The sequence below is a fragment of the Lepus europaeus genome, chromosome 15 (assembly GCF_033115175.1).
Source record: "Lepus europaeus isolate LE1 chromosome 15, mLepTim1.pri, whole genome shotgun sequence".
NCBI lineage: Eukaryota > Metazoa > Chordata > Mammalia > Lagomorpha > Leporidae > Lepus > Lepus europaeus.
Window position 1 is genome coordinate 30,120,915 of NC_084841.1, and position 24,240 is coordinate 30,145,154.

General features: G+C 41.0%; 1 protein-coding gene across 1 annotated transcript in view; it reads left to right on the forward strand.

Moving 5' to 3' along the window:
- WDR70 (WD repeat domain 70) overlaps nt 1-24,240 on the forward strand; it is a 300,629-nt gene that overhangs the window by 169,619 nt on the left and 106,770 nt on the right. Inside the window, exon 10 of the mRNA XM_062212004.1 lies at nt 19,582-19,756. Coding sequence (XP_062067988.1) covers nt 19,582-19,756 — 175 coding nt within the window. The remainder of the gene's footprint in view (nt 1-19,581; nt 19,757-24,240) is intronic.

Below are 24,240 nucleotides of genomic sequence, written 5' to 3' on the forward strand. Positions count from 1 at the left end.
CTACAACTTGATTAAGCATTGTTTAATTTTTTTTGGTCAGGAGAAACCATCCATTCCATTTCAAAAGAAGAGTATTTATCTCATTTTCAAATTTGCACCGAATCACTCTTTGGCACATAAAATTGTTTCTTGAGAATCTGCTTTGCAGATGTAGAGTCTGCTGCTTTTGCACTTGATTGGTTGAGTAAAAATTTTGTGTATGTATTGTATTTCAGTGGCATTTCTAGAAAATAAAAGGATAATGGCTGTAATCATGTTAGCCTTTAGCAGCTTCTAGGGGAGTCTACGCACCTGCTGATACCAAGGGGAAGTTGGTCAGAAGCACTGGTGTACCCTGGCAGCACCTGTGGTAAAGGGGTGGGTGGAGGCAGATTTCTGCAAGGATTGTCATTCCCACTTCATCCTGTACAGGCTGGGCACTGTAATCTCTCCTCTGCCCCCGTATCTCCAGTCCTCTGTCTCCTCCACCTACTGTGCTATTTTGTTTTTGTCAGAAGGTGGTAAAATAGCCTTACTTGTTAACATATACAAAACAGTCAGCTGTGGTTATAGCATACTTTGTCTCCACATTTTCAAGCCAACTACATCTACCATTTCTTATTTTGATAAGTGATTTGCTTTCTGCCCCACAGGTATATTCATTGTGAGTCTCCTGTTCCCAAGTCAAGTTTGTGGAAGGACAGTGGGAATTACAGGATTCTTCTGTCCTCAGTACCTCTCCAAGGAACTGATTTCCACTGTGACATCTTCATTTTCATTTCCCTTTGGTCAGAAGTAGATACTATTTAGGAGTTCTGCACCTTCACTGTTTTAAGTTTGTTTTCTAGTGTCTTCTTCTCAGGTTCTCCATTTATGTGAACAACAGCGGTGTTCTCCTGTTGGTTCGAGATGTTTGTCTGGGACACTGTCTCCATTCCTTCCTGACTTGCTACTGGAGCATCAGTTCAGGAACACTGTAGGGCACACTGCTTGTGCAGGAAGGGAGTTCACTCTGGTTCTTCATAAGCCCTTATTAGTGTTGATGCTGATGCCTTCCCAAAGTTTACAGAGTACTGTGCACACTCTCTAACTGGTCATGCAGGTTCCTTTCCAGTCTTGTCCTAATTTGTTTCCACTTTCATCTCCAGGGGCATGCCTGGAGACACACACACACACACAGATATCAGATAATTCATTCCTGTCAATGCTTTTGATCATGATTTTTCATCTTTCATAAATGCTGTCCTTCAAATATACCTCACCAGTCTTTTTCTTATCATTTAGAGGTCAAATTGAATGTTACATCCTCTTCCTAACCTCTCTCATTTCCATTGCTCTTCATGTTATCCAGGTTTTATTAATCTGCAATTAAATAGCATTTTATGTGTGAAGACTCCTCCCTGATTGCCACCTACATTTCTTCCCACTTTTAATTTCATAGAATTTGCTTCCTGCTCCTGTCATTGCTGCTGCATAAGTCATGTGTACCTCATATCTGTGAAGACCTTTTGGTCCTTTTATTGAGCATATCTGTGGAATTTGGCGCTCCTGATCACACCTGCCTTTCCTAACACTGAACTGCCCTGCTTCTCTTCATACCTCTTTCTTGCCTCCTCTTTAACTCTTTTTCCTTTTTATTACGTTTTCTCCAAGTGTCTGTTCCTGAGCTGTTGCCTCTACAGTTCCCACAGCTTTATATCTCTCTACATGCTGATTACTTTGCTTTTATCCCAATCCCAAACTGTAAGATTCTCTACCTAGGTGCGTTTGAACTTTAACCTACTGTTACCTCCTCTACCAAAATTGTTGCCACACCTTCCATTGCTTTCTCTCCCTGAATAGCACCTCAAAGTTATTTGCCTTTTCCACTGTCTCCCTGTCATTGCCTCCATCATCGCCTGGACAGTCAAGCATACACTCTTGTCCTCTCCAGGCAGTCTTCTCCTCTGCCATCCAAGTGAATTTCTAAACGTCAGTGTGACTTTGTAACTCTGTTCCGTGGTTCTGAAGCCTCCAGGAGATTAGAGCCCAGAACCCCAGTACATCTCAAAAGGTACTTTGGTAGTGTGGTGCTTGCCAGATTTTTTGTAATCTCATCTTCCTTTTATGCCCACTCTGTACTTTATCGACTTGCCAAAGGAAAACTGCTTTTTGTTCCTAGAACAGACTTTCCTTTTTTCAAGCTCCCTTATCTTTGCAGCTTCTACATCAATTTCTAGAATTCAGTTCCCACCCCTAATCTGTGAATTTCACCCACAGAATCAGCTGTCCCCAAAGTCACACTTTTTTGGGATCCTTCTCAAATCTTTGCCAGTGAAATACCTCTGGGTGACTGCCTCTGATGGTGTTTTTTCCAGTTTTTCTGAAGATTTTATGTTCTAGAAGAATAGGTACTTTTCTGTTGCCCTGTATCCACCAAAGTCCCTGGCCCTCAGAATGTATTTAATAAAACTTGTGGAGTTGTAGCTCTATGACTTAGTGCTAGACTGCGATTTCCTTGAAGGCAAGGGCCCTGTCCTAGTCATCTTTGTTTCGTCAGAGCCCTAACAGTATTCATGACTCAGCAAAAGCAAACTACAGTGAAGAACATTTCAGGGGGACTTAGGAGCAGAGCGATACTGAGGATGAAAGATTGAGGATACTGCTGTATAATACGAAAGGACTTCAAAAAGTTCATGGAAATTAAATTGAATGTAAGTTTATTTTGGTGCAAAAAATTTGAAATCCATGCATAGTGATGTTACACATTTTCATGGACTTTTTGAGGTAACCTCCTCTTTATTAGTTTATATACATTTAGTGTAGGAATTTAATTTTATTGAAAGGATATTATTTGTATACATTTATGCCAAGTATTAAGGAAATAAGAGTACAAGTGGATTTCTGTTAGAAGTATTTGAACTTGACATTTTAGAAGGCATATGAAGGTCTCTGTGTTATTATTATTATTATTATTTTTTAAGATTTACTTTATTTGTTTGGAAGTCAGAGCCAGGAGCCTCTTCCGGGTCTCCGGCTGAGGTGCAGGGTCCTAAGGACTTGGGCCATCGTCCACTGCTTTCCCAGGCCATGGCAGAGAGCTGGACTGGAAGTAGAGCAGCTGGGACTGAAACCAGTGCCCGTTTGGGATGCCAGCACCGCAGGCGGCAGCTTTACCTGCTACGCCACAGCCCCAGCCCCTGTTTGTGAACTTTTGAATAGATGTGGAACATTCTCACTGAAAGTCTGAGAACAGTTCTCAACATCTCCCTCTGGCTTTTGTCCTGGAACACTGTATCACTTTTCTTGTGAAGTTCATGATAGGTTAAATTAAAAGGGGCTATTGGGGACAAAAGGACCCTACCTGGGTTCTGTACTGGTTGGGTACTGGGATTTGCCTCCGAGCTCCCTGCCCTGCCCTTCCCCTTTTTCCCTTCCCCTCTTTACTTTGTTTCCTTTATCCTCCCTCCCCCTCTGCTATATTTAAGGTTACTTACTATAGCTATGAATATATATTAAATGAAGGAACTTTAGAAAGTCTGTGAAAATGGAATTAAAAGATGATTCATGTTTTCTATTAACTTTTTGAAGTACTCTCATGTGTCTATATACATACATGTGTGTGTGTATATCTATCTATCTGTATATCTCCTATTTATGCATAGACATGTACATAGGATTTTAAATTAATGTTGGGAAAAAGCTATTGAGTCGGCCGGCGCTGCAGCTCACTAGGCTAATCCTCCGCCTGCGGCGCCAGCACACCGGGTTCTAGTCCCGGTCAGGGCGCCGGATTCTGTCTTGGTTGCCCCTCTTCCAGTCCAGCTCTCTGCTGTGGCCTGGGAAGGCAGTGGAGGATGGCCCAAGTGCTCGGGCCCTGCACCCCATGGAAGACCAGGAGAAGCACCTGGCTCCTGCCTTTGGATCAGCGCAGTGTGCCGGCCGCAGCATGCCAGCTGCGGCGGCCATTGGAGGGTGAACCAACAGCAAAGGAAGACCTTTCTCTCTCTGTCTCTCTCTCTCACTGTCCACTCTGCCTGTCAAAAAAAAAAAAAAAAGCTATTGAGTCATCTAGCAGGTCACTTGGGTGGAACTCTGTATATATTATAGTATCATTAATTTCTTTAAAAAATTTTAAAAAATATTTTTCATTGGAAAGACAGAAGAAGAAAGAGAGAGAGCAAGAGTAAGCAAGCTCCTATCTGCTGGTTCACTCCACAAATGGCAGCAACAGCTGGTGTTGGGCCAGGCCAAATCTTGGAGCAGTACCTCAATCCAAGTCTGCCATATGAGTGACAGAGACCCAATTATTTGAGCTATTATGTGCTTTCTCCCAGGGTGCATATTAGTGGGAAGCTGGAATCAGGAGTAGAGGCAGAGCTCAAACCCAGGCACTCCAGTATGGTATACGGGTATCCCAAACAGTATCTAAAAACTAGGCCAAACGCCTGCCCCAGATCATTCACTTCTTAATTTAATACCAAACCTTGACCTCTCTTGCAATTTGATTCAATGAATTAAAATATTTTAAAACTGCTTCACAAAGAGCTTTAGGATTATTTGTCTTATAAAAGCAGGGAATAATTTCTTCCAAGAATACTGGTATCTATTTATAAAATTCAGGATATCTTCCAGTTTCACATGACCAATTTTCTCATCTGTCACGTTAGGAAATGTCTCCTAGGAGAATTTATGAGATTTTCAGCTATAATGACTGAAATTAGAAGAGGAGGGGACAACTCAGTGATTTTTGGTATATTTACTGAATAGCACAGCTATCAGAACAGTCTGGTTTATAACATATATGGCACCTGCCAAAAGAGACCATGTGTAACCATCCCTAGTTCTACCTGCAACTGTAGGCAACCCTGAAGCTGCTGTCTGTGCATATGACATTTCAGGTCAGTAGAATATGTTCTTTTTGTTTCCAGCTTCTTTCACTTGGGATAGGTGTGTTTTTGTAAAGATTTATTTATTTGAAAGATAGATAGATAGATAGATAGATAGAGAGAGAGAGAGAGATCCATTCATCGGTTTATTTACCAAAGAGCCACAAGGGTATCTGAGTCTCCCATGTGGGTAGCAGGGACCCAAACACTTGAGCCATCTTCCACTGCTTTTCCTAGAGGCATTATCCGGGAGCTGGATCCTGAGGTTCACTCATGTTGCAGCGTATAGTGGATTAAATTGAAACCCCTGGAAGATACAGCCACATCAGACCCCTGGAATCTGTGGATGTTAACCTTATTTGGAAAAACAGGCTCTGCAAATAGGATTATTAAGTATCTTGAGATGAAATCACTCTGGCTTATCTGGTGATCCCTACATGCAGTAAGTCTTCTTAATTAATAGATGGAAAAGAAGACAACACACAGTGGGAAAAGCCATGTAAAGGTGGAGGTAGAGAGGCCAAGCATGTGGCACAGCAAGTTTAGTCGCTGTTGGAATCCAGTTCAAGTTCCAGCTGCTCTGTTTCCGATTCAGCTTCCTGCCGATGTGCCTTGAATATGGCCTAAGTACTTGGGTCCCTGCCACAAACGTATAGACCAGGATGGAATTCCTGGTTCCTGGCCTTGGCCTGGCCCAGACCTGCCTGGCCATCGTGGCCATTTTGGGAGTGAGCCAGTGGATGGAAGATATCTCTCTTTTTCTCCCTTCTCTCTGTCTTCCCACCCTCTCTCCTGCCCCCTCTCTGTCTTTCTCTGTTTCTCTTTTTGTGTCACTCTGCCTTTGAAATAAATTAATAACTCTTGGGAGATAGGACTTGGTGTGATGTGGTCACAGGGCAAGGAAGCTGGGGAATGCTGATATCCCCGGAAAGCTTGAATAGCAAGGAGGGTTCCTTCTCTAGAGCCTCTAGAGAGGGGAGGTGGCCCTGCCTACACCTTGATTTCAGGCTTCTGGCCTCTGAGTTGTGAAAGAGTAAATTTCCCCTTGTTTGCAGTCACTCAGCCATGGCCGTCATGGCAACCTCAGGAAAGTAATACACAGCCTGCAGCACTACTTTGCTCCTGTTTTGCCAGCCAGATTTCCATTTGGGGAATTCCATGTTTTACTTACCTGTCAGTTGATGGACATTTGGATTATTTCAATTTTTAGCTGTTATGAATGAATAATATTTTTATGAATATTCATGTACAAGTTTTTAAGTGGGCATATGCCATCAGTTCTCTTGAATAGATTCCTAGAAGTGGAAATGTTGAGTCATGTGGTAAGTCTTTGCTTAGAATGAATATTTTTGTCTTCACCACATTCATATGTTGAAATCCTAAACCCCAAGGTGATGGTACAGGTTAAGCATCTCCTATGCAAAAATCTTCAGACTGATATGATTCTCAAAAAGTTTTGGATTTTGGGCTGTTTGGGATTTGGGAGTTTTGGGTTAGAGATCTTCAGCTGCTGAAGTCTGAGCAAATATTACAAAATCTGAAAAACTGTGAATCTGAACTACTTCTTGTGACAGCATTTTAGATAAGGGGTGCTTAACCTGCTTTAGCAGGTGTGACTTAGGGAAGCGATTAGGTCATGAGGATAGGCACCCTAGGAATAGAATTAGTGCCCTTAAAAAGGATTCTTTCAATTACTTCTACAATGTGAAGTTGCAGTGCACGGATTCCTGTCTAAGAAGTAGGTCCTCACCAAACACTGAATCTGCTGGTACCTTGATCCTGGACTTCCCAGCCTCTAGAACTGTGAGCATAGAACTGAGATGTACCCCTCTGTTTTCTTTTTTGACTCTTATATTTTAGCCTGTGATCCATTTGAAGTTAATTTCTTTTCTTTTCAATTTTATTTTTCTTTATATTGGACACAAAGACAGTGAGGCCGTGACCATCTGCTCATTCACTACCCAATTGCCCACAAGGGCCCTTGACTGGAGCTGAAGCTGGGAGCTAGTTCAGTCCAGGTCTCACACATGGGTGGCAAGAATCCAATCATTTGAAGCATCAGTGCCACATCTTAGAGTCTTGTATTAGCAAGAAATAGTAGTCAGGAATGAAACTGGACATCAAACCCAGGCAATTCCAACGTGTGACACATGTGTCTCAACTTCTAGGCCAAATGCCTGTATGGTGTGAAGTAAGGGTTCAAATTCACATTTTCATATATGCACAACCAGTCATGCTAGTATCAGTAGTTGAGAAGACTGCTTTGTTGTTGTTGTGTTGAATTGTTGTGGTATCTTTGTTAAAAATCACTTGGCCATAAATGTAAAGGTATGCATAGTTATTTCTTGTACCGTTTGTTTCTAAGTCTGATTTCATGAGAACTTTAATTATTTCAAATCCTTTGATGTAATGAATATTCTGAATGTTCTAGAACCATACAGCTTCAGTAAAAGTAAATCTAAAGCATTAACATCAAATAAATTTCTGCTCAATGCAGTTACACCCTTTCTGTGCATGTATGTGTATGTATGTGAATTGCGTGTCAAGTGTGTGTTTACAAAGATTGTGGGTTTATATAGAAGCTGGAACATTTTTCCCATTTCTGTAGAAATTGAGTACCTTAATATTTGGACATTTTTTGCAAAAAATGTTTTGTTGGATTTGTTATGCCAAGAGTGCCAGCAAATTTCAGACTGTTACATCACTCAAGCTGCTTGTATAGTCTTTCGAGAAAAATTAAACCAAGATCTCTTAAGTGATTTTCATGCAAAATTAATGCTTCCCTTGACTTCTGCCAAATGCCGTGATGCGTTTATGCAGCAGATGCCAGAAAGTTTAGAACTTGTATCTGGAAAGAATTCAAAATTTTAAGATAGAAAGCATTTGTGCCTGGGGCAATGTAATGACCCCACCTGTGTCTTTTTCTTGTCTTCTGGATGTTTTCATTATAGGTCCAGAAAGGCCCAGGCAGATCCTTCTATTTTTAAATCTTTTTTATGAAACACAGTTTTAATTTTACAAGACCAGATCTCACTCCAAGTTTCAAAATATGTGTTCTTCAGCATAAAATGTTTTGACAGATACCTAATGGCCTAGCACTTTACCATCCATTTTTTTAGGCATAGATTCAGAGAATCAGAGCCATAAAACCATAGTGTAATTAGTCATTATCAGATGCTGCATAAATTTATATTTCACACATCCCTACACTAAGTAAACTGATTTTTCCCTTTCCATTATTTTGATAACTAGCTCAACCTGTTAATATGCCACTGAAATAAAGGGGAATACTTAGTTGTTGAATTTATTAGCTTTGATATTTTATTTATGGTCCAAGAGGAAGAGCAGAAAGGAACTAGTATTTATTGAGTGCCTACTGTGGTCCAAGGATTGCCCTAGATATGTTTACACCCCTAATCTCACTTAATCTTCACAGCCCCTCACTGTTGGTATTATTATCCCAGTCTTAGAGATGAAGAACTTTAAACAAACCAGATAATGATACTTCATGCTTGTGTGGGGCCTTTCATATCATAATTCTGAAGTATCATCTGACATTTGGAGCTGTTCAGTTATAAAAAAGAGAAATTGACGATCATAATTTATTCCCACTGTGGCAGAGCTGAGGGTAAAAAGAAAAGACATACTCAGTTTTTCTCAACTTTTTGTACTTACTATGGAAAACATTGTGAGCAGAGATAAGAGACAAGTAAGAATTCAATAGGGGGAATGCTTTATAATGTTCAAACACAAGTAGTACTAGAACAATTGGATATCCACATGCAGACAAATCAGCCTTTACCCTTACCTCATATTATATAGAAAGACTAATTCAAGTATATCATAGAGCTATTATAAAACTTAAAATTATAAAATTTTTTCAAGAAAATAGAATTCATATGACTTTGGGTTAAGCAAAGATTTCTTAAATACCTAAAAACACTGATAGGCTGGACTTTATCAAAATTTAAAATATATGCTATTTTAAAAAGTGTTTGTAAGGCCGGTGCTACGGCTCAATAGGCTAATCCTCTTCCCTGCAGCGCCGGCACACCGGGTTCTAGTCCCGGTCGGGGCGCCGGATTCTGTCCCGGTTGCCCCTCTTCCAGGCCAGCTCTCTGCTATGGCCCGGGAAGGCAGTGGAGGATGGTCCAAGTCCTTGGGCCCTGCACCCGCATGGGAGACCAGGAGAAGCACCTGGTTCCTGCCTTTGGAACAGTGTGGTGCACCGGCCGCGGCGGCCATTGGAGGGTGAACCAACTGCAAAGGGAAGACCTTTCTCTCTGTCTCCCTCTCTCACTGTCCACTCTGCCGGACCAAAAAAAAAAAAAAAGTGTTTTTAAAAATGAAAAAAAAAAAAAAAGGGGTACAGAATTGGAAAATATTTGTCAAACCCATATCTGATCAAGAACTTGTTATCCAGAATATCTAGATTTACTAAAATTTAATAATAAGAAAATAAATAGGGCCGGCGCCATGGCTCAACAGGCTAATCCTCCGCCTTGCGGCGCCCACACAACGGGTTCTAGTCCCGGTTGGGGCGCTGGATTCAATCCCAGTTGCCCGTCTTCCAGGCCAGCTCTCTGCTATGGCCCCGGAAGGCAGTGGAGGATGGCCCAAGTGCTTGGGCCCTGCACCTCATTGGAGACCAGGAGAAGCACCTGGCTCCTGGCTTCGGATCAGCGTGAAGCGCTGGCCACAGTGGCCATTGGAGGGTGAACCAACGGCAAAAAGGAAGACCTTTCTCTCTGTCTCTGTCTCTCACTGTCTAACTCTGCCTGTCAAAAAAAAAAAAGCTCTTTATTCAAAATAAGCAGAAGATTTGACAAAACACTTCACCAAAGGAGAGAAAGAGATGACAAATAACCCATGGAAAGTTCTTCAACATCGCTAGTAATGTTTGAAATATAAATTTAAGTCACTATCACCACACACCTATTGGAGTGGCTTTAAAAAAACACAGCTCACGGCTGGTGCTGTAGTGTAGCTGGTAAAGCTGCCACTTACAGTGTTGGCATCCCATATGGGCACTAGTTGGAGTCCCGGCTGCTTCACTTCCAATCCAGCTCTCTGCTATGGCCTGGGAAAGCAGTGGAAGATGGTCCAAGTACTTGGGCCCCTGCACCCATGTGGGAGACTCGGAATAAGATCCTGGTTCCTGGCTTTGCATTAGCCCAACTCTGGCCATTGTTGCCATTTGGGAAGTGAACCATCAGACAGAAGACCTTTCTCTTCTCTAACTCTGTCTTTCAAATCAGTCGATCAATCAATCTTTTTAAAAAAAACCACAGCACTTCATATCAAGTGCTAATGAAAATATCAAATGGTTGGAATGGTTATATGGTGGGAGTACCATTTTTAAAAATTAGAATAACAGGAGTCATAAAGTGACAGAGACATGGAGAGGGAGAGAGAGCTCCCATCTTCTGATTCACTCTCTAGATGTCTGAAACAGGTGAGACTTGGCCAAGGTCAAAGCTGGGAGCTGAATCTCCATCCAGGTCTCTCATGAGGGTGACAGAGGCCATACCTGCTGTCTCCCATGCTATGCATTATCAGGAAAACTAATGAGCAGGAAGGATCAGGCAATTTGATATAAGACGTGGATATCCCAAATGGCATCTTAACCACCATTCCAAATGCCCACTCTAGAACAGCCACTTTGGAAAACAATTTCTTATTAAGTTAGGTACATAATTCTTATATGACCAGGAATCTCTCCTTTCTGGGTATATATCTAGGAGAAAGAATATTTATTTAAAAAACATAATAATAACAAACCTGTATAATTACAACAGTTTTGTTCATAGTCACCTCAAACTGAAAATGATCCTAAATTCTTCTTTTGGTGAATTAATGAATAAAATGTACATTTCCAGGGGTCAGGAACCATTTTTATGCTAAGGGCCATTTGGATATTTATAACATTCATGGGCCATACAAAACTATCAGTTTAAAAATTAGTCTGCTATAGATTTACTGAATCTTTTTTAAAAACCTTTTATTTAAGGAATATAGACTTCATGCATTTCATAAGTACATCTTTAGGAATATAATGATTTCTTCCCAGCATACCCACCCTCCCACCTACTCTTCCACCCCTCTTCCTCCTCCCTCTCCCATTGTCAGTCCCATTCTCCACTAAGATCCATTTTCGATTAACTTTATACACAGAAGACCAACTTTGTACTAAGAGTTCAACAATTTGCACAGTAAAAAAACCAAAAAACAAAACAAAAGAAAAGCCTGTTTCTCAGCAGTTGAGACAAGGGCTGTTCAAAGTCATGGTATCTTGAAGTCAATTTCTCTTCCTTTTCCTCTTCCTCTTGCTCTTCCTCCTCCTCTTCTTCTTCTTCTTCTTCTTCTTTTTTTTTTTTTAGAAACTTAATTAACTTTAATGAAGCACCTAAGAATGATACATCTTTTGGGAGCACTTAGACATAGTTCCAATACAACTCTTTGAGGACAGAGGTCTTTCATGGGAAGTTGATACACAGTGATTCTTGTTAATTTAACAGTTGACACTCTTATGTATGATGTCAGTGAGGCTCTTGGCATGAGCTGCCTAGGCTATGGAAGCCTTTTTAATCCACAAACTCCATCAGTATTTAGACAAGGCCATAAGCAAAGTGGAAGTTCTCTCCTCCCTTCAGAGAAAAGTACCTCTCTCTTTGATGACCACTTCTTTCCACTGGGGTCTCACCCTCTGAGATGCTTCATGTAGGACATTTTTTGCCTCAGTGTCTTGGCTTTCCATGCCTGAAGTGCTTTTGTGAGCTTTTCGGCCAGACAAGAATGCCTTAAGGGCTGATTCTGAAGTCAGGATTTACTGAATCTTTTTTTTTTTTTTTTAAGATTTATTTATTTATTTGAAAGGCAGAGGTACACAGAGAGCGGAGAGGCAGAGAAAGAGAGACAGAGAGAGAGAGAGAGAGGTCTTCCATCTGCTGGTTCACTCCCCAGTTGACCACATGGCTAGAGCTGCGCCGATCTGAAGCCAGGAGCTTCTTCTGGGTCTCCCACATGGGTGCAGGGGCCCAAGGACTTGGGCCATCTTCCACTGCTTTACCAGGCCACAGCAGAGAGCTGGATCGGAAGTGGAGCAGCCAGGACTCGAACTGGCACCCATATGGGATGCCGGCACTGCAGGCGGCGGCTTTACCCGCTATGCCACAGCGCCAGCCCCAGGATTTACTGAATCTTGAGTTTCACCTGTGGTTGCCTTGGCAGGGCCAGACCAAATGATTTTGTGGGCTTCATATGGCCCACAGGCTGCACATTCCCCACCCTTTATTTATATAGTGGGATTTTATTCAACAACAAAAAAGGAAAGGCATGTTGATACATAAAACAACATTTGATATATTATGCTAAATTAAAGAAGCCAGACTCAAGAGTCTACATATTATATAATTTCTAGGTATATAAACTGTAAGGATACAAAACAATTGCCAAGAGTTAAAGGTGAAATAGAGACAACAATCTGTAAAAGGGTAACACAAGGGAAGGTTTGAGTGAAAGGATCATCTATTTGTTAAAACACCTACAACTGTACATTTTAAAAGATGAATGTTATTGTATCTTACGCTTTAATAAACCTGACTTATGTGTATATATATATGAAAAAAAATCTAAGTAAATTTCTTTGCTGTCATTAAGAGAGACCTAGGGTTGGCCCCACCAGAGCTGACTTTGATGATTTTGGAGTCATCAAGAGCCAGGCAGCATCCTGTTTTCTGCTCTGACAAGATGCTGCATTTTCCCTGTTGTCATATCTGGATTACTGAAAGAGGAAGGAGGTGACAATGAGTCTGGAACTATCTTTTAGAGACTTCCTCAAAGTTCGATAGTACCGTTTCATTTATACCTCGTTGGTCAAAACAGTTGCTATGTTTCCTCCCATCTAGCTGCAAGGGAGGCTAGAAAGTAGACTTTGAGAATAAAGGAGAATGCAGGCTGGAGTATGCAGCTAACAGTATCGCCCACACTCCTGATGGCTGTTCTCTGCCAAGGCCTCTGGTAACACAGAGGTTATATCCCCAGGCTGAATTAAGCCCTGGAATTTAGGAGTGCCTTTCTGTTTTTTCTGTGTACTGTTTGCAAACCCTTATGTGAGCTTACATTTTGCTAGTTCCTAATTGATAAAATTTAGTCAGTGCAATCTTAAGATTTTTGTCAGGCACTGGGTTTTACAGCTTTGAAAATTGAATTTGGTACAGGTTGAGTATCCCTTATCTGAAATGCTTGGTACCAGAAGTATTTTGGATTTCAGATTTTTTGGAGTTTGGAATATACGTACTTGTGGAGAAACCAGTGGCTAAACACAGAATTAATTTGTGTTTCTTTTTTTTTTTTCTTTTTTTTAATTTTTTGACAGGCAGAGTGGATAGTGAGAGAGAGAGACAGAGAGAAAGGTCTTCCTTTTGCCGTTGGTTCACCCTCCAATGGCCGCCGCGGTAGGCGCGCTGCGGCCGGCGCACCGCGCTGATCTGATGGCAGGAACCAGGTGCTTCTCCTGGTCTCCCATGGGGTGCAGGGCCCAAGGACTTGGGCCATCCTCCACTGCACTCCCTGGCCACAGCAGAGAGCTGGCCCGGAAGAGGGGCAACCGGGACAGAATCCGGCGCCCCGACCGGGACTAGAACCCGGTGTGCCGGCGCCGCAAGGCGGAGGATTAGCCTGTTGAGCCGTGGCGCCGGCCTTGTGTTTCATATATACCTTGTACACAGACTGAAGTTAATTGTATACAGTATTACATAATTTTTTCTATGAAACCAAGTTTGGTAATTGAACCATCAAACTTGTGATAACATACCAGTAATCAAAAGTTTAGGATTTAGGAGCATTTTGGCTTTTGGGTGTTCAAACTATAAGGTTAAGCAGTTAAGTTCCCAAATAAAGCTTAGAGGAGAATATACAAGTTATTTAAAAACAAACCAAAAGCTTCCATTTGGAATAAATCATAAATTTTTTTGAGATCTCATATGAAATGCTTGCTCGAAGTCTATGTATGTAAGTATGTAAAAATAAATTGCATGTCATTGTATATAGATTATTTTTCAGTAATGTTGCTTTCTAAAATGCTTAATAGTGAAATTACTTATTTAGAAAAAATGTTTATGTAACATAAATTTGCTAAGAACCTAGTATTTGTTTTTTCCATACTATGTTCAAGAGATGGTGTGGGTTCTAGGAATATGAATTTTAAAAACAACAACAACAGAACAGTTGCTTTCTCTCTGTCTTTTTGTTTTTAAGATTTATTTATTTGAAAGGCAGAGTTGAAAGAGAGAGAGAGAGAGGGAGATCGAGTGAGTGAGTTATCTCCCATTGGCTGGTTCACTCCCCAAATGCCTACAGGGTCCAGAACTGGGCCAGTCCATAGCCAGGAGCCAGGAGCTTCTTCCAGGTCTCTCATATGGGTGCAGGGGTCCAAGCTCTTGGGCCATCTTGCATTGCTTTCCTGGGGACATGAGCAGGGAGGTAGATCAGAAGTGGAGCAGCTAGATCTCAAACTGGCACCCATATGCAGCTTTACCTGCTATGCCACAGTGCTGCCCCAGAACACTTGTTCTTAAGGAGCCATTCTTGTAGAATGAATAGATGTTAATGAGAGAGGTCTTCAAAAAGTTGATGGAAAAATGTGAGTTATGAGAAAAAAGCATGAATTTCAAAACTTCTGCTCAAAAGTAAACTTATATTTTAATTCCATTTCCATGAACTTTTAGAAATTCCCTTGTATGTTTAATCACAGCTTATGTGACCTTAGTAAATTCTCTAGTTTACTTTTTCAAAATTGCTTAGACTGTTCCAAGTTATTTGTATTTTCAAATAAGTTTTAGAATCAACTAATTCATTGTTTTCAAAAACTCTACTAGAATTTGGCTGAGATTGCATTAAGTCTAAAGGTTGATTTGAGAAGAATTGAAATCTTTATAATAGTGACTCTTCCAGTCTATGAATACGTTATATTTTCCTCCTTTTGTAGATCTTTTCATTTCTCTCAGAAATGTGTTATGGTTTTTAGTGTTCAAATGCCACATATATATCTTGTCAGATTTCATATTTATTCATGTTGCCATGAATGGCATAGTTTTCATTATTTTAATATCCAGTTTTTGTTACTAGTCAGTAAAAGTCAAATTGATTTATGAGGGTGGGCATTTGGCATGTTGCTTAAAACACTGCTTGGTGCTGCGGCAAAGCGGGTAAAGCCACCGCCTGCAGTGCTGGCATTCCATATGGGCATCAGTTCAAGTCCTGGCTGCTCCACTTCTGATTCAGCTCTCTGCTATGGCCTGCGAAAGCAGAAGATGGCCCAAGTCCTTGGGCCCCTGCACCCACATGTGAAAACCTGGAGGAAGTTCCTGGCTCCTGGCTTCAGATTGGTGCAGCTGTAGCCGTTACGGCCAATTGGAGAGTGAACCAGCGAATGGAAGACCTCTGTCTCTCTCTCTGCCTCTCCTTTTCTCTCTGTGTAACTCTGACTTTCAAGTAAATAAATAAATCTTAAAAAAAAAAAAAGCACTGCTTGGGGTACCTGCATTCCATATCAGAGTGCTTAAGTTCAAGTGCTGCCTTTGCTTCCAGTTCCAGTTTCCTGCTAATGTACATACACCCTGGGAGGCATTGGTAAAGACCCAAACACTTGGATTCCTGCCACCCACATAGGAGATGCAGGCTGAGTCGGCAATGATACTGGCATTTGGCGAGTGAACCAGCAGAGGTGTTATCTCTCAGTCTTTTTCTTTCTTTGCCTCTCTTTCAAATAATAAATACAAATAAATAAAAAGTTTAAAATTTATAGTTATTGAGCTTGTATCCTGTGACTTTGTTAATAAACTCGCCTATTAAAGTAGGATCTTTTTTGGTAGGTTCTTGAGATTGTTTATATACATGATTATGTTGTCTTTTAAGAAAGACATTTTTATTTCTTCTTTCCAATCATGAATCCTTTCATTTATTTGTCTTATTTCTCTGGCTGGCAATTCCAGTATATAGAAATGACTAGAGCTGACATCATGACTTTGTTCTCAAGCATAGAAATATAGTGTTTAGCCTTTTTTCTTTACGTATATTACTTGAAGTTTTTGTAAATGTCTTCTACCTGGTTGAGGAAGTTCCCTTCTATTCTTAGGTTGCTGAGAAGATTTCCCATGAATGGAAGTTGATTTTTTTCAAGTGTTTGTTTTGCATTATTTGAGATGATACACGTCTTTTTTCAATCTGTTGATTGTCCATTCTTTAAACCTTCCTTTGCACTCCTACGTACTTCGTATTATTTCAGCCATTGTTTTCACTTGAACATGGTGCACTATCCTCTTTTTACTCTGCTAGTTTGAATTTGCTGAGCTTTTGTTAAGGATTTTTGTGTTCAGAGGGAATATTGGTGTGAGTTTTGTTTTTTGGTTTTGTCATGAGAGTAATGCTAATCTTAAAGAATGAATTAAGAAATATTTCCTCTTCTTTCTGGAAGAATTTGTATAGAATTGTATGGAATAGTTTGTATAGAATTCTACCAAACATTTTTTTTAAAGATTTATTTATGTATTTGAAAGTCAGAGTTACACAGAGAGAGGAGAGGCAGAGAGAGAGAGAGGTCTTCCATTGATGGTTCACTTCCCAATGGGCTGCAACAGCTGGAGCTGCACCAATCTGAAGCCAGGAGCCAGGAGCTTCTCCTGGGTCACCCACGTAGGTGCAGGGGCCCAAGGACTTGGGCCATCTTCCACTGCTTTCCTAGGCCATAGCAGAGAGTTGGATCAGAAGAGGAGCAGTCGGAACTAGAACCGGCACCCATATGGGATGCAGGCGCTTCAGGCCAGGATGTTAACCTGCTGTGCCACTGCACCGGCCCCTCTACCAAACATTTTAAAATTTTAATAGTAAAGCCATCTAAACTTTTTCTTACTGGGAAAGTTTTTAATTATATATATATATATATTATTTTTTTAAATAATTTTTTGACAGGCAGAGTGGACAGTGAGAGAGACAGAGAGAAAGGTCTTTCTTTTGCCGTTGGTTCACCCTCCAATGGCCGCCGCGGCTGGCGCGCTGCAGCCAGCGCACCACGCTGATCCGATGGTAGGAGCCAGGTGCTTCTCCTGGTCTCCCATGCGGGTGCAGGGCCCAAGCACTTGGGCCATCCTCCATTGCCTTCCCAGGCCACAGCAGAGAGCTGGCCTGGAAGAGGGGCAACCGGGACAGAATCCTGTGCCCTGACTAGGACTAGAACCCAGTGTGCCGGTGCCGCAAGACAGAGGATTAGCCTAGTGAGCTGCGGTGCCGGCCTTAATTATATGTTTAACTTTTTCTCATGGAATAAGTTTTGGTAGTTTTTTTCTTTTAAGCAAGCTTGTCTGTTTTTTCTAAATTACCAAATATATTTGTATATAGTTGTAGGTTTTTCCCTTGTCTTTTTAATGTTAATTGTGCCCTATAGTAATATCTCCCCTTTCATTCAAGGTACTTTCCTTTTTTTTTTATTTTAAGATTATTTTTTTGAGAGGCAGAGCTATAGACTGAGAGAGAGAGAGAGAGAGACAGAGAGAGACACACAGAGAGAGCTCTTCCATCCTCTGGTTCACTCTCCAAATGGCCACATTGGCCAGAGCTGGACCAATCCGAAGCCAGGAGCCTGGAGCTTCTTCTGGGTCTCTCCATGGGTATAGGTTCCCAAGCATTTGGGCCATCTTCTACTGCTTTCCCAGACCGTCAGCAGAGAGCTGGATCGGAAAGGAGCAGCTGGAACTTAAATTGGCACCCATATTGGGTGTCGGCACCACAGGTGGATAGTTAACCTACTATGCCACAGCACCAGCCCCTCCAATTTCTTTTTCTATTATTAGTCCAACTGGAGGATTCAATAATTTTATTTGCCTCTCCAAAGAATCAACTTTTGATTACTTTTTATTTGAATTTTTTATTTTATTCATTCTATCATTTTTCCTACTGCTTATTTGGATTTTGTTTTCTTTTTTAAAAATATCCAATTATTTTTTTAAAGATTTATTTATCTGAAAGTCAGAGATACACAGAGTGGCAGAGAGAGAGAGAGGTCTTCCATTCATTGGTTTACTTCCCAGTTGGCTGCAATGGCCGGAGCTGTGCCAATCTGAAGCCAGGAGCCAGGAGCCTCCTCTGGGTCTCCCATGCGGGTGGAGGGGCCCAAGGACCTGGGCCATCTTCCACTGATTCCTCAGGCCATGACAGGGAGTTGGATTGGAAGAGGAGCAGCCAGGTTGAACTAGCGCCCATATGGGATGCTGGTGCTTCAGGCCAGGGTATTAACCTGCTGTGTCACAGCACCAGCCCCTAAATATCTGATTTTTTTAAGATTAAATCTAGAAGTAATTGATTTGAGGCCTTTGTTTTTTCTAATACATGTAGTTAATGCTATACTATGCTTTACTGTAGCAGAATAATTTTATTAGATTCAAAGTATTTTATAGTATCCCTTGTGGTTTTCTTTGTCTCATGAATAATTTAGAAGTACATTTCCTTATTTCTAAATATTTTGGAATATATTTTTATACACATCTTTCTTATTAATTTTTGATCATGTACGTGCTTTGTATGTTTTCAGACCTTGATTTTATGGCCCAGAGAATGCTTTATCCTGATGAATGTTCAGTGTGCACCTGAAAAAGAATGTAAATCCAGTTGTTGTACGACATCTTTTCCAAATGTTAGTTAGTGCATGTCAGTTGGTAATTCTTATGATTTTTTTTTTTTGGGGGGGTGGATGAATATGCTTTTCTGTCAGTTACTGCAAAAGAAGTGGGTATGTGCCTTTATTAAATTTGCTCTTGTATTTTGTAGGTCTATTATTAGAGGTTTATGTCTTTGGGGTTATTATTTATCTTGACTGACTCTTGATTTTGATTATTATGAAATTTTCTTCTTCCTCTGCTTGTATTGTTCTGAATTCTTTCTTGTCTAATAATAATATAGTCTTCTGACCGTTTGCATGGTACTCTTTTTCCATCCTTTTGCTATTAACCTGCTTCAATCAGTCAATCAAAAAAGCAAATAATCTATGTTCTCACTTAACCTATTTATGACAGACTCTTCCTGGGTCTTGCTTTCGTTTAATCACATTTTTTTTTTTGACAGGCAGAGTTAGACAGTGAGAGAGAGACAGAGAGAAAGGTCTTCCTTTTTCCGTTGGTTCACCCCCGAAATGGCCGCTACAGCCGGTGCGCTGCGCCAATCCGAAGCCAGGAGCCAGGTGCTTCTTCCTGGTCTCCCATGCGGGTGCAGGGCCCAAGCACTTGGGCCATCCTCCACTGCCTTCCCGGGCCACAGCAGAGAGCTGGACTGGAAGAGGAGCAACCGGGACAGAATCCGGTGCCCCAACCGGGACTTCACATTTAGCATCCTTTCCCTTCTAATTAGTGCTTTACATTATTTCCAATTAATGTAATTATTTGTGAGGTTGAATTTTTGCTGCACATTTTGCATGTTATAATTTTATTTATCTGGGCTTACGTTAAGAAGAGGTTGGAAATCACTGCTTGAGAGGGTCTCAGCTAGCCACAGAATTGAAGTAGGTGGTTCACTTTATTTTTACAGGTAACTTCATTTATAGATGGCAAATGTTCTATAAGGCATGTTTTGCTTTAATCTAAAATAATTATTAGATTTATATACTAAAAAGATGAGGCAGTGTTTGTGGACTTTTCCCTGTTTTAAAATCCTTTTTTATAAATGAATATCTTTTGTTTCTTTTTAGGACTGTGAGGTTATGGGAAGTTGAAAATCCAAAGAAACAGAAAAGTGTGTTTAAACCACGGACAATGCAGGGTAAAAAAGTGATTCCCACTACATGCACATATAGTAGAGATGGAAACCTCGTAGCAGCTGCCTGCCAGAATGGAAGCATCCAGATTTGGGACCGAAATTTGACTGTAAGTCAAGGACATTTAAATCTTCTTTCCTTAGGAGACATCTACCTTATAAAGACAAACATCAGGTTAAAATATTATGAAGGCCAATTTCCTGAGTTTAGACCTAATTTAAACTTCAGTGTTAGTTGATCAAACATTGGGATTTTTGCAGTAAACAGCATTTCAGCAAACATTCCATCTCAGTATTTTCCAGTGCATATTACATTTTACTTTTAAAATAAATTTGCTCTTTTGGTATAAAATTTAAAAAGCACAGTGCAGTGTATTATATAACATCTCAATTTATTTTATTTTCAAAGTGATGGGTTTGACATTAATCTAAAACAAAACTAAGCAGATACCTAGAAAATACCCTTTAAAGGATGTTAGAAAAATGTGAAAAGTCCAGAATAATCCATTTCTGTAGTAATTTAAATAATTTTTTAGCATTCCATGGTGTTCCAGTTTGAATAGGTTTTAGGTTTTTCTTTTACAGTTTTGGTTCATTATTAGAATAAATAAATTTTAGAGTTGGAAAGCATTTTAGAGTACATAGAAATAGTAGATTTGAAAAACTCTTGACTAATTCTGTAAGTTAGCAGTTAGCTTTAAAAAGGCCTTTGTTTGGCCGGCGCCATGGCTTAACAGGCTAATCCTCCGCCTTGTGGTGCCGGCACACCGGGTTCTAGTCCCGGTTGGGACGTCGGATTCTATCCCGGTTGCCCTTCTTCCAGGCCAGCTCTCTGCTATGGCCCGGGAAGGCAGTGGAGGATGGCCAAAGTCCTTGGGCCCTGCACCCGCATGGGAGACCAGGAGAAGCACCTGGCTCCTGGCTTCGGATCAGCGCGATGCGCTGGCCACAGCGGCCATTGGAGGGTGAACCAACGGCAAAAAGGAAGACCTTTCTCTCTGTCTCTCTCTCTCACTATCCACTCTGCCTGTCAAAAAAAAAAAAAAAGGCGTTTGTTTTATGTACCAGTGGTAACATGAAAAAGTTTGTTAGGTAGCATAAGTCTAGATGCCCAATGTTAATGTCTACACAAATGTTATAATAGAGTTTGGATTTTTTATTTCAATAAAAGGTTCTGGTCTGGTTATTAATTCAGTTAAGTATTTGCTGGTTACATCCTCTATGTCAGGCACCAATCAAGGCATTGAGAATACTTATCAAAACTTCCTGCCCTCATGGAGTTTACATTCTGGTTTGTTTTCTAAGTTATAAAAGTAATATTCTGTTCAGCTTTGCTCATCAAACATTTACGTTTAGAAAAGGACCCTAGGAAACACAGTTGTCTTTTCAGGCAGATGAGTTAAAGTCGTGTTGGAAGAAGGTAGAAAGCACTGCTGGGGTGGTGGGGGAATCCATGCTGATAATGCTGGAAGTATCTATGGCATTTTCTGTTTGTCAGATCTTTTTATTTCTGTTTTCATCTCCACTGTAAACCCCATAAAGCTTCATAACAGCACAGAGATTTTAAAACTCCTTTGAATTGTAAACTGAGTTTTAACCAAGCAATAAATTTTTTTAGTAACTGGCTTTCATCGTCTCTGGGTGCTGTTGATTCCAGCATAGAAATTCTGAAACACACAGTTTTCTTGTGTAGCTTTAGCAGTGATGTTTTCGGTGTGGTGTGTATGCATGTAACTCTCTCTTAGAATAGCATGTTTTTATATAGTTAAATACGGTTTTTGAAGATTAACTTTGCATGTCTTAAAATATGAGTATCTCTTTCTGGTTTTGTGGAAAATAAAGGCATGTGAGTACCAGTCTCCAAGAAATAGTCCTACTAATTGCAGTACAGTCTTTGATCTTATTTTGTTAGAATATAATAATGTATAAATGTGTGCTTTATTATTTCATATCCCATTTGTTATATTTTATTCATATTGTTACATTTGTATGTAATTGTATATTAGCTGGCCGGCGCCAGCTGCTCACTAGGCTAATCCTCTGCCTGCAGCGCTGGTACCCCGGGTTCTAGTCCTGGTTGGGGCACTGGATTCTGTTCCGGTTGCTCCCCTTCCAGTCCAGCTGTCTGCTGTGGCCCGGGAAGGCAGTGGAGGATGGCCCAAGTGCTTGGGCCCTGCACCCGCATGGGAGACCAGGAAGAAGCACCTGGCTCCTGGCTTCGGATCGGCGCAGCACACCGGCTCTAGTGGCCATTTCGGGGGTGAACCAATGGAAAAAGGAAGACCTTTCTCTCTGTCTCTCTCTCACTGTCTAACTCTGCCTGTCAAAAAAAAAATAAAAAATAAAAAAAAAATTGTATATTAGCTTAAAACAAATTAGGTTGAACAGAAAAAAATCACCAGCAAAAAACACAGCTTGACATAAAAACAGATTTAAAATTTTTCTAAATTGTTTTTCAACAATAAAAAAACATTCACATAGGAATACTAAAACTGAAATAAGAAAGCCTTTGAGCAATATTTTTAATGCAGTTGCCAAAGAACTACATGGTAGATAATGGTTAATACATGCTTTGTAATGATAAAGCTATCAAAATTCCCATGTATAGTTATTGAATTCTTATTAGACCAACTTAAACTTTAGCAAATGAAATGAAACATATTTCTTTAGCAGTCAGGGGTCTCTATTAAAGAGGAATCCCTGTATTCTTAGGACCTGCCTTTACTATAAAATTATGCTGGCCAGTATATACTAGCTAGTAGGCCCATTTGACTATTTCAGTTTATTAAAATAAAATACAATTAAAATTTCAGTTCCTCTGTCACCTTAGCCACATTTTCCAGGTTCCCAACAGCCTCATGTGAGTAATGGCTATTTGCTGAACAAAACAGATAAACTTGTTTCCATCACTGACAAAGTTTTGTTGGAGGGGTGGTTGTTTGCCAGGGCTTCCTTTCCATTGTAAAATGATACCCTACTTTTCAGTTTGAGAAGTAGGACCCCATGGTGGAGCTTCTGCGGGTCTACACTGCCTCACTGGCTCTGCACTCCCTTCTCATCAGTGTAATTATTTTAATAACAAGGAGGCCAGTTCCTGGTTGGAGTCAAGTGAGGGATGTGCAGAATAGTGGGAGAAGGCAATAGGGAGGTGACAGCATGCACCCTGACCTAGTGCTTTTGCCCACACTGAACCTGCAGCCCTCATCTCCCAGGTATTCATATTGCTTTTCCCCTCTTTCAGTTCTTGGCTCCAATTTCCTCTCCACAGCAAGGCCTTCTCTGACCATTCCCTGTTTAAAATTGTAATCTCAGCACACCGGGTTCTAGTCCCGGTTGGGGCGCTGGATTCTGTCCTGGTTACTCCTCTTCTAGTCCAGCTCTCTGCTGTGGCCCGGGAGTGCAGTGGAGGATGGCCTAAGTGCTTGGGCCTTGCGCCTGTATGGGAGACCAGGAGAAGCGCCTGGCTCCTGGCTTCAGATCGGTACAACGAGCCGGCCGCAGCAGCCATTTGGGGGGTGAACCAACGGAAAAGGAAGACCTTTCTCTCTGTCTGTCTCTCTCACTGTCTACTCTGTCTGTCAAAAAAAAAAAAAAAAGAAAAAAAAAATTGCAGTCTCCTCTGCTCCAATGGCACTCTCTGTTTTTCTTCTATTCACCTGTAGTGCTGATCCCCATGAGACTTGCTGTACTGTAGGTTCACTTCTTTAAATTGACTATTTCTGCCCAGTAGGATATTGGCTTCTTGAGGGAAGGAAGTGTCTGTTTTTGCTCACTGATGTGTTCCTATAGCAAAACATAGTGCTTCGTACATCGTAGCCTTGCAGTAACTATTTGTTGAATGAATTGTGAATGCATGAATTCTAAAAAAAGGTAACATTAAATGAGATGGCCAATTTATTCCTCCCTTCCTTCTCCCTTCTTCCCTCCCTCCCTCCCTCCCTCCCTGCTTCCCTTCCTTCAGAGTTACGGAAAGGCAGAGGCAGACAGGGAGGGATGGAGAGAGGTCTTCCATCTGCTGGTTCACTCCCGAGATGACCACAATGGCCAGAGCTGTGCTGATCCGAAACCAGGAGCCAGGGGCTTCTTCTAGGTCTCCCACGTGGGTACAGGGGCCCAAGGACTTGAGCCATCTTCCACTGCTTTCCCAGGCCACAGCAGAGATCTGAATTGGAAGTGCAACAGCTGGGACTCGAACCGGTGCCCATGTGGGATGCCGGCACTGCAGGTGGTAGCCTTACCAGCTAAGCCACAATGCCGGCCCCACCAATTTATTTCTAAAAAGACATTAAAAAATAATAGCATTAATAAACTATCTTAGTTTTGTGAAAAAGTGAGATGGAGGGGTGTGTATATGTGTGTCTGCACAGATCTTGGTGGGCTGGTAGAGGTCAAGACATTTTGAGGAGAGTTTTGCTCTCTTCTTGATGATATATAAGTACCCTGCTGATTTTGTATTAGCTAATAATAGGTGGATTTTTAAGAACTATTTTTGTGTCTTGTTCAAGTATAATTTCGGGCTTTTAAAGCAATTCAACATGTGTGGTCTTATGAATACCTAATAGCTTCTTCTGTTCCTGTAAAAACCTTTCAAATT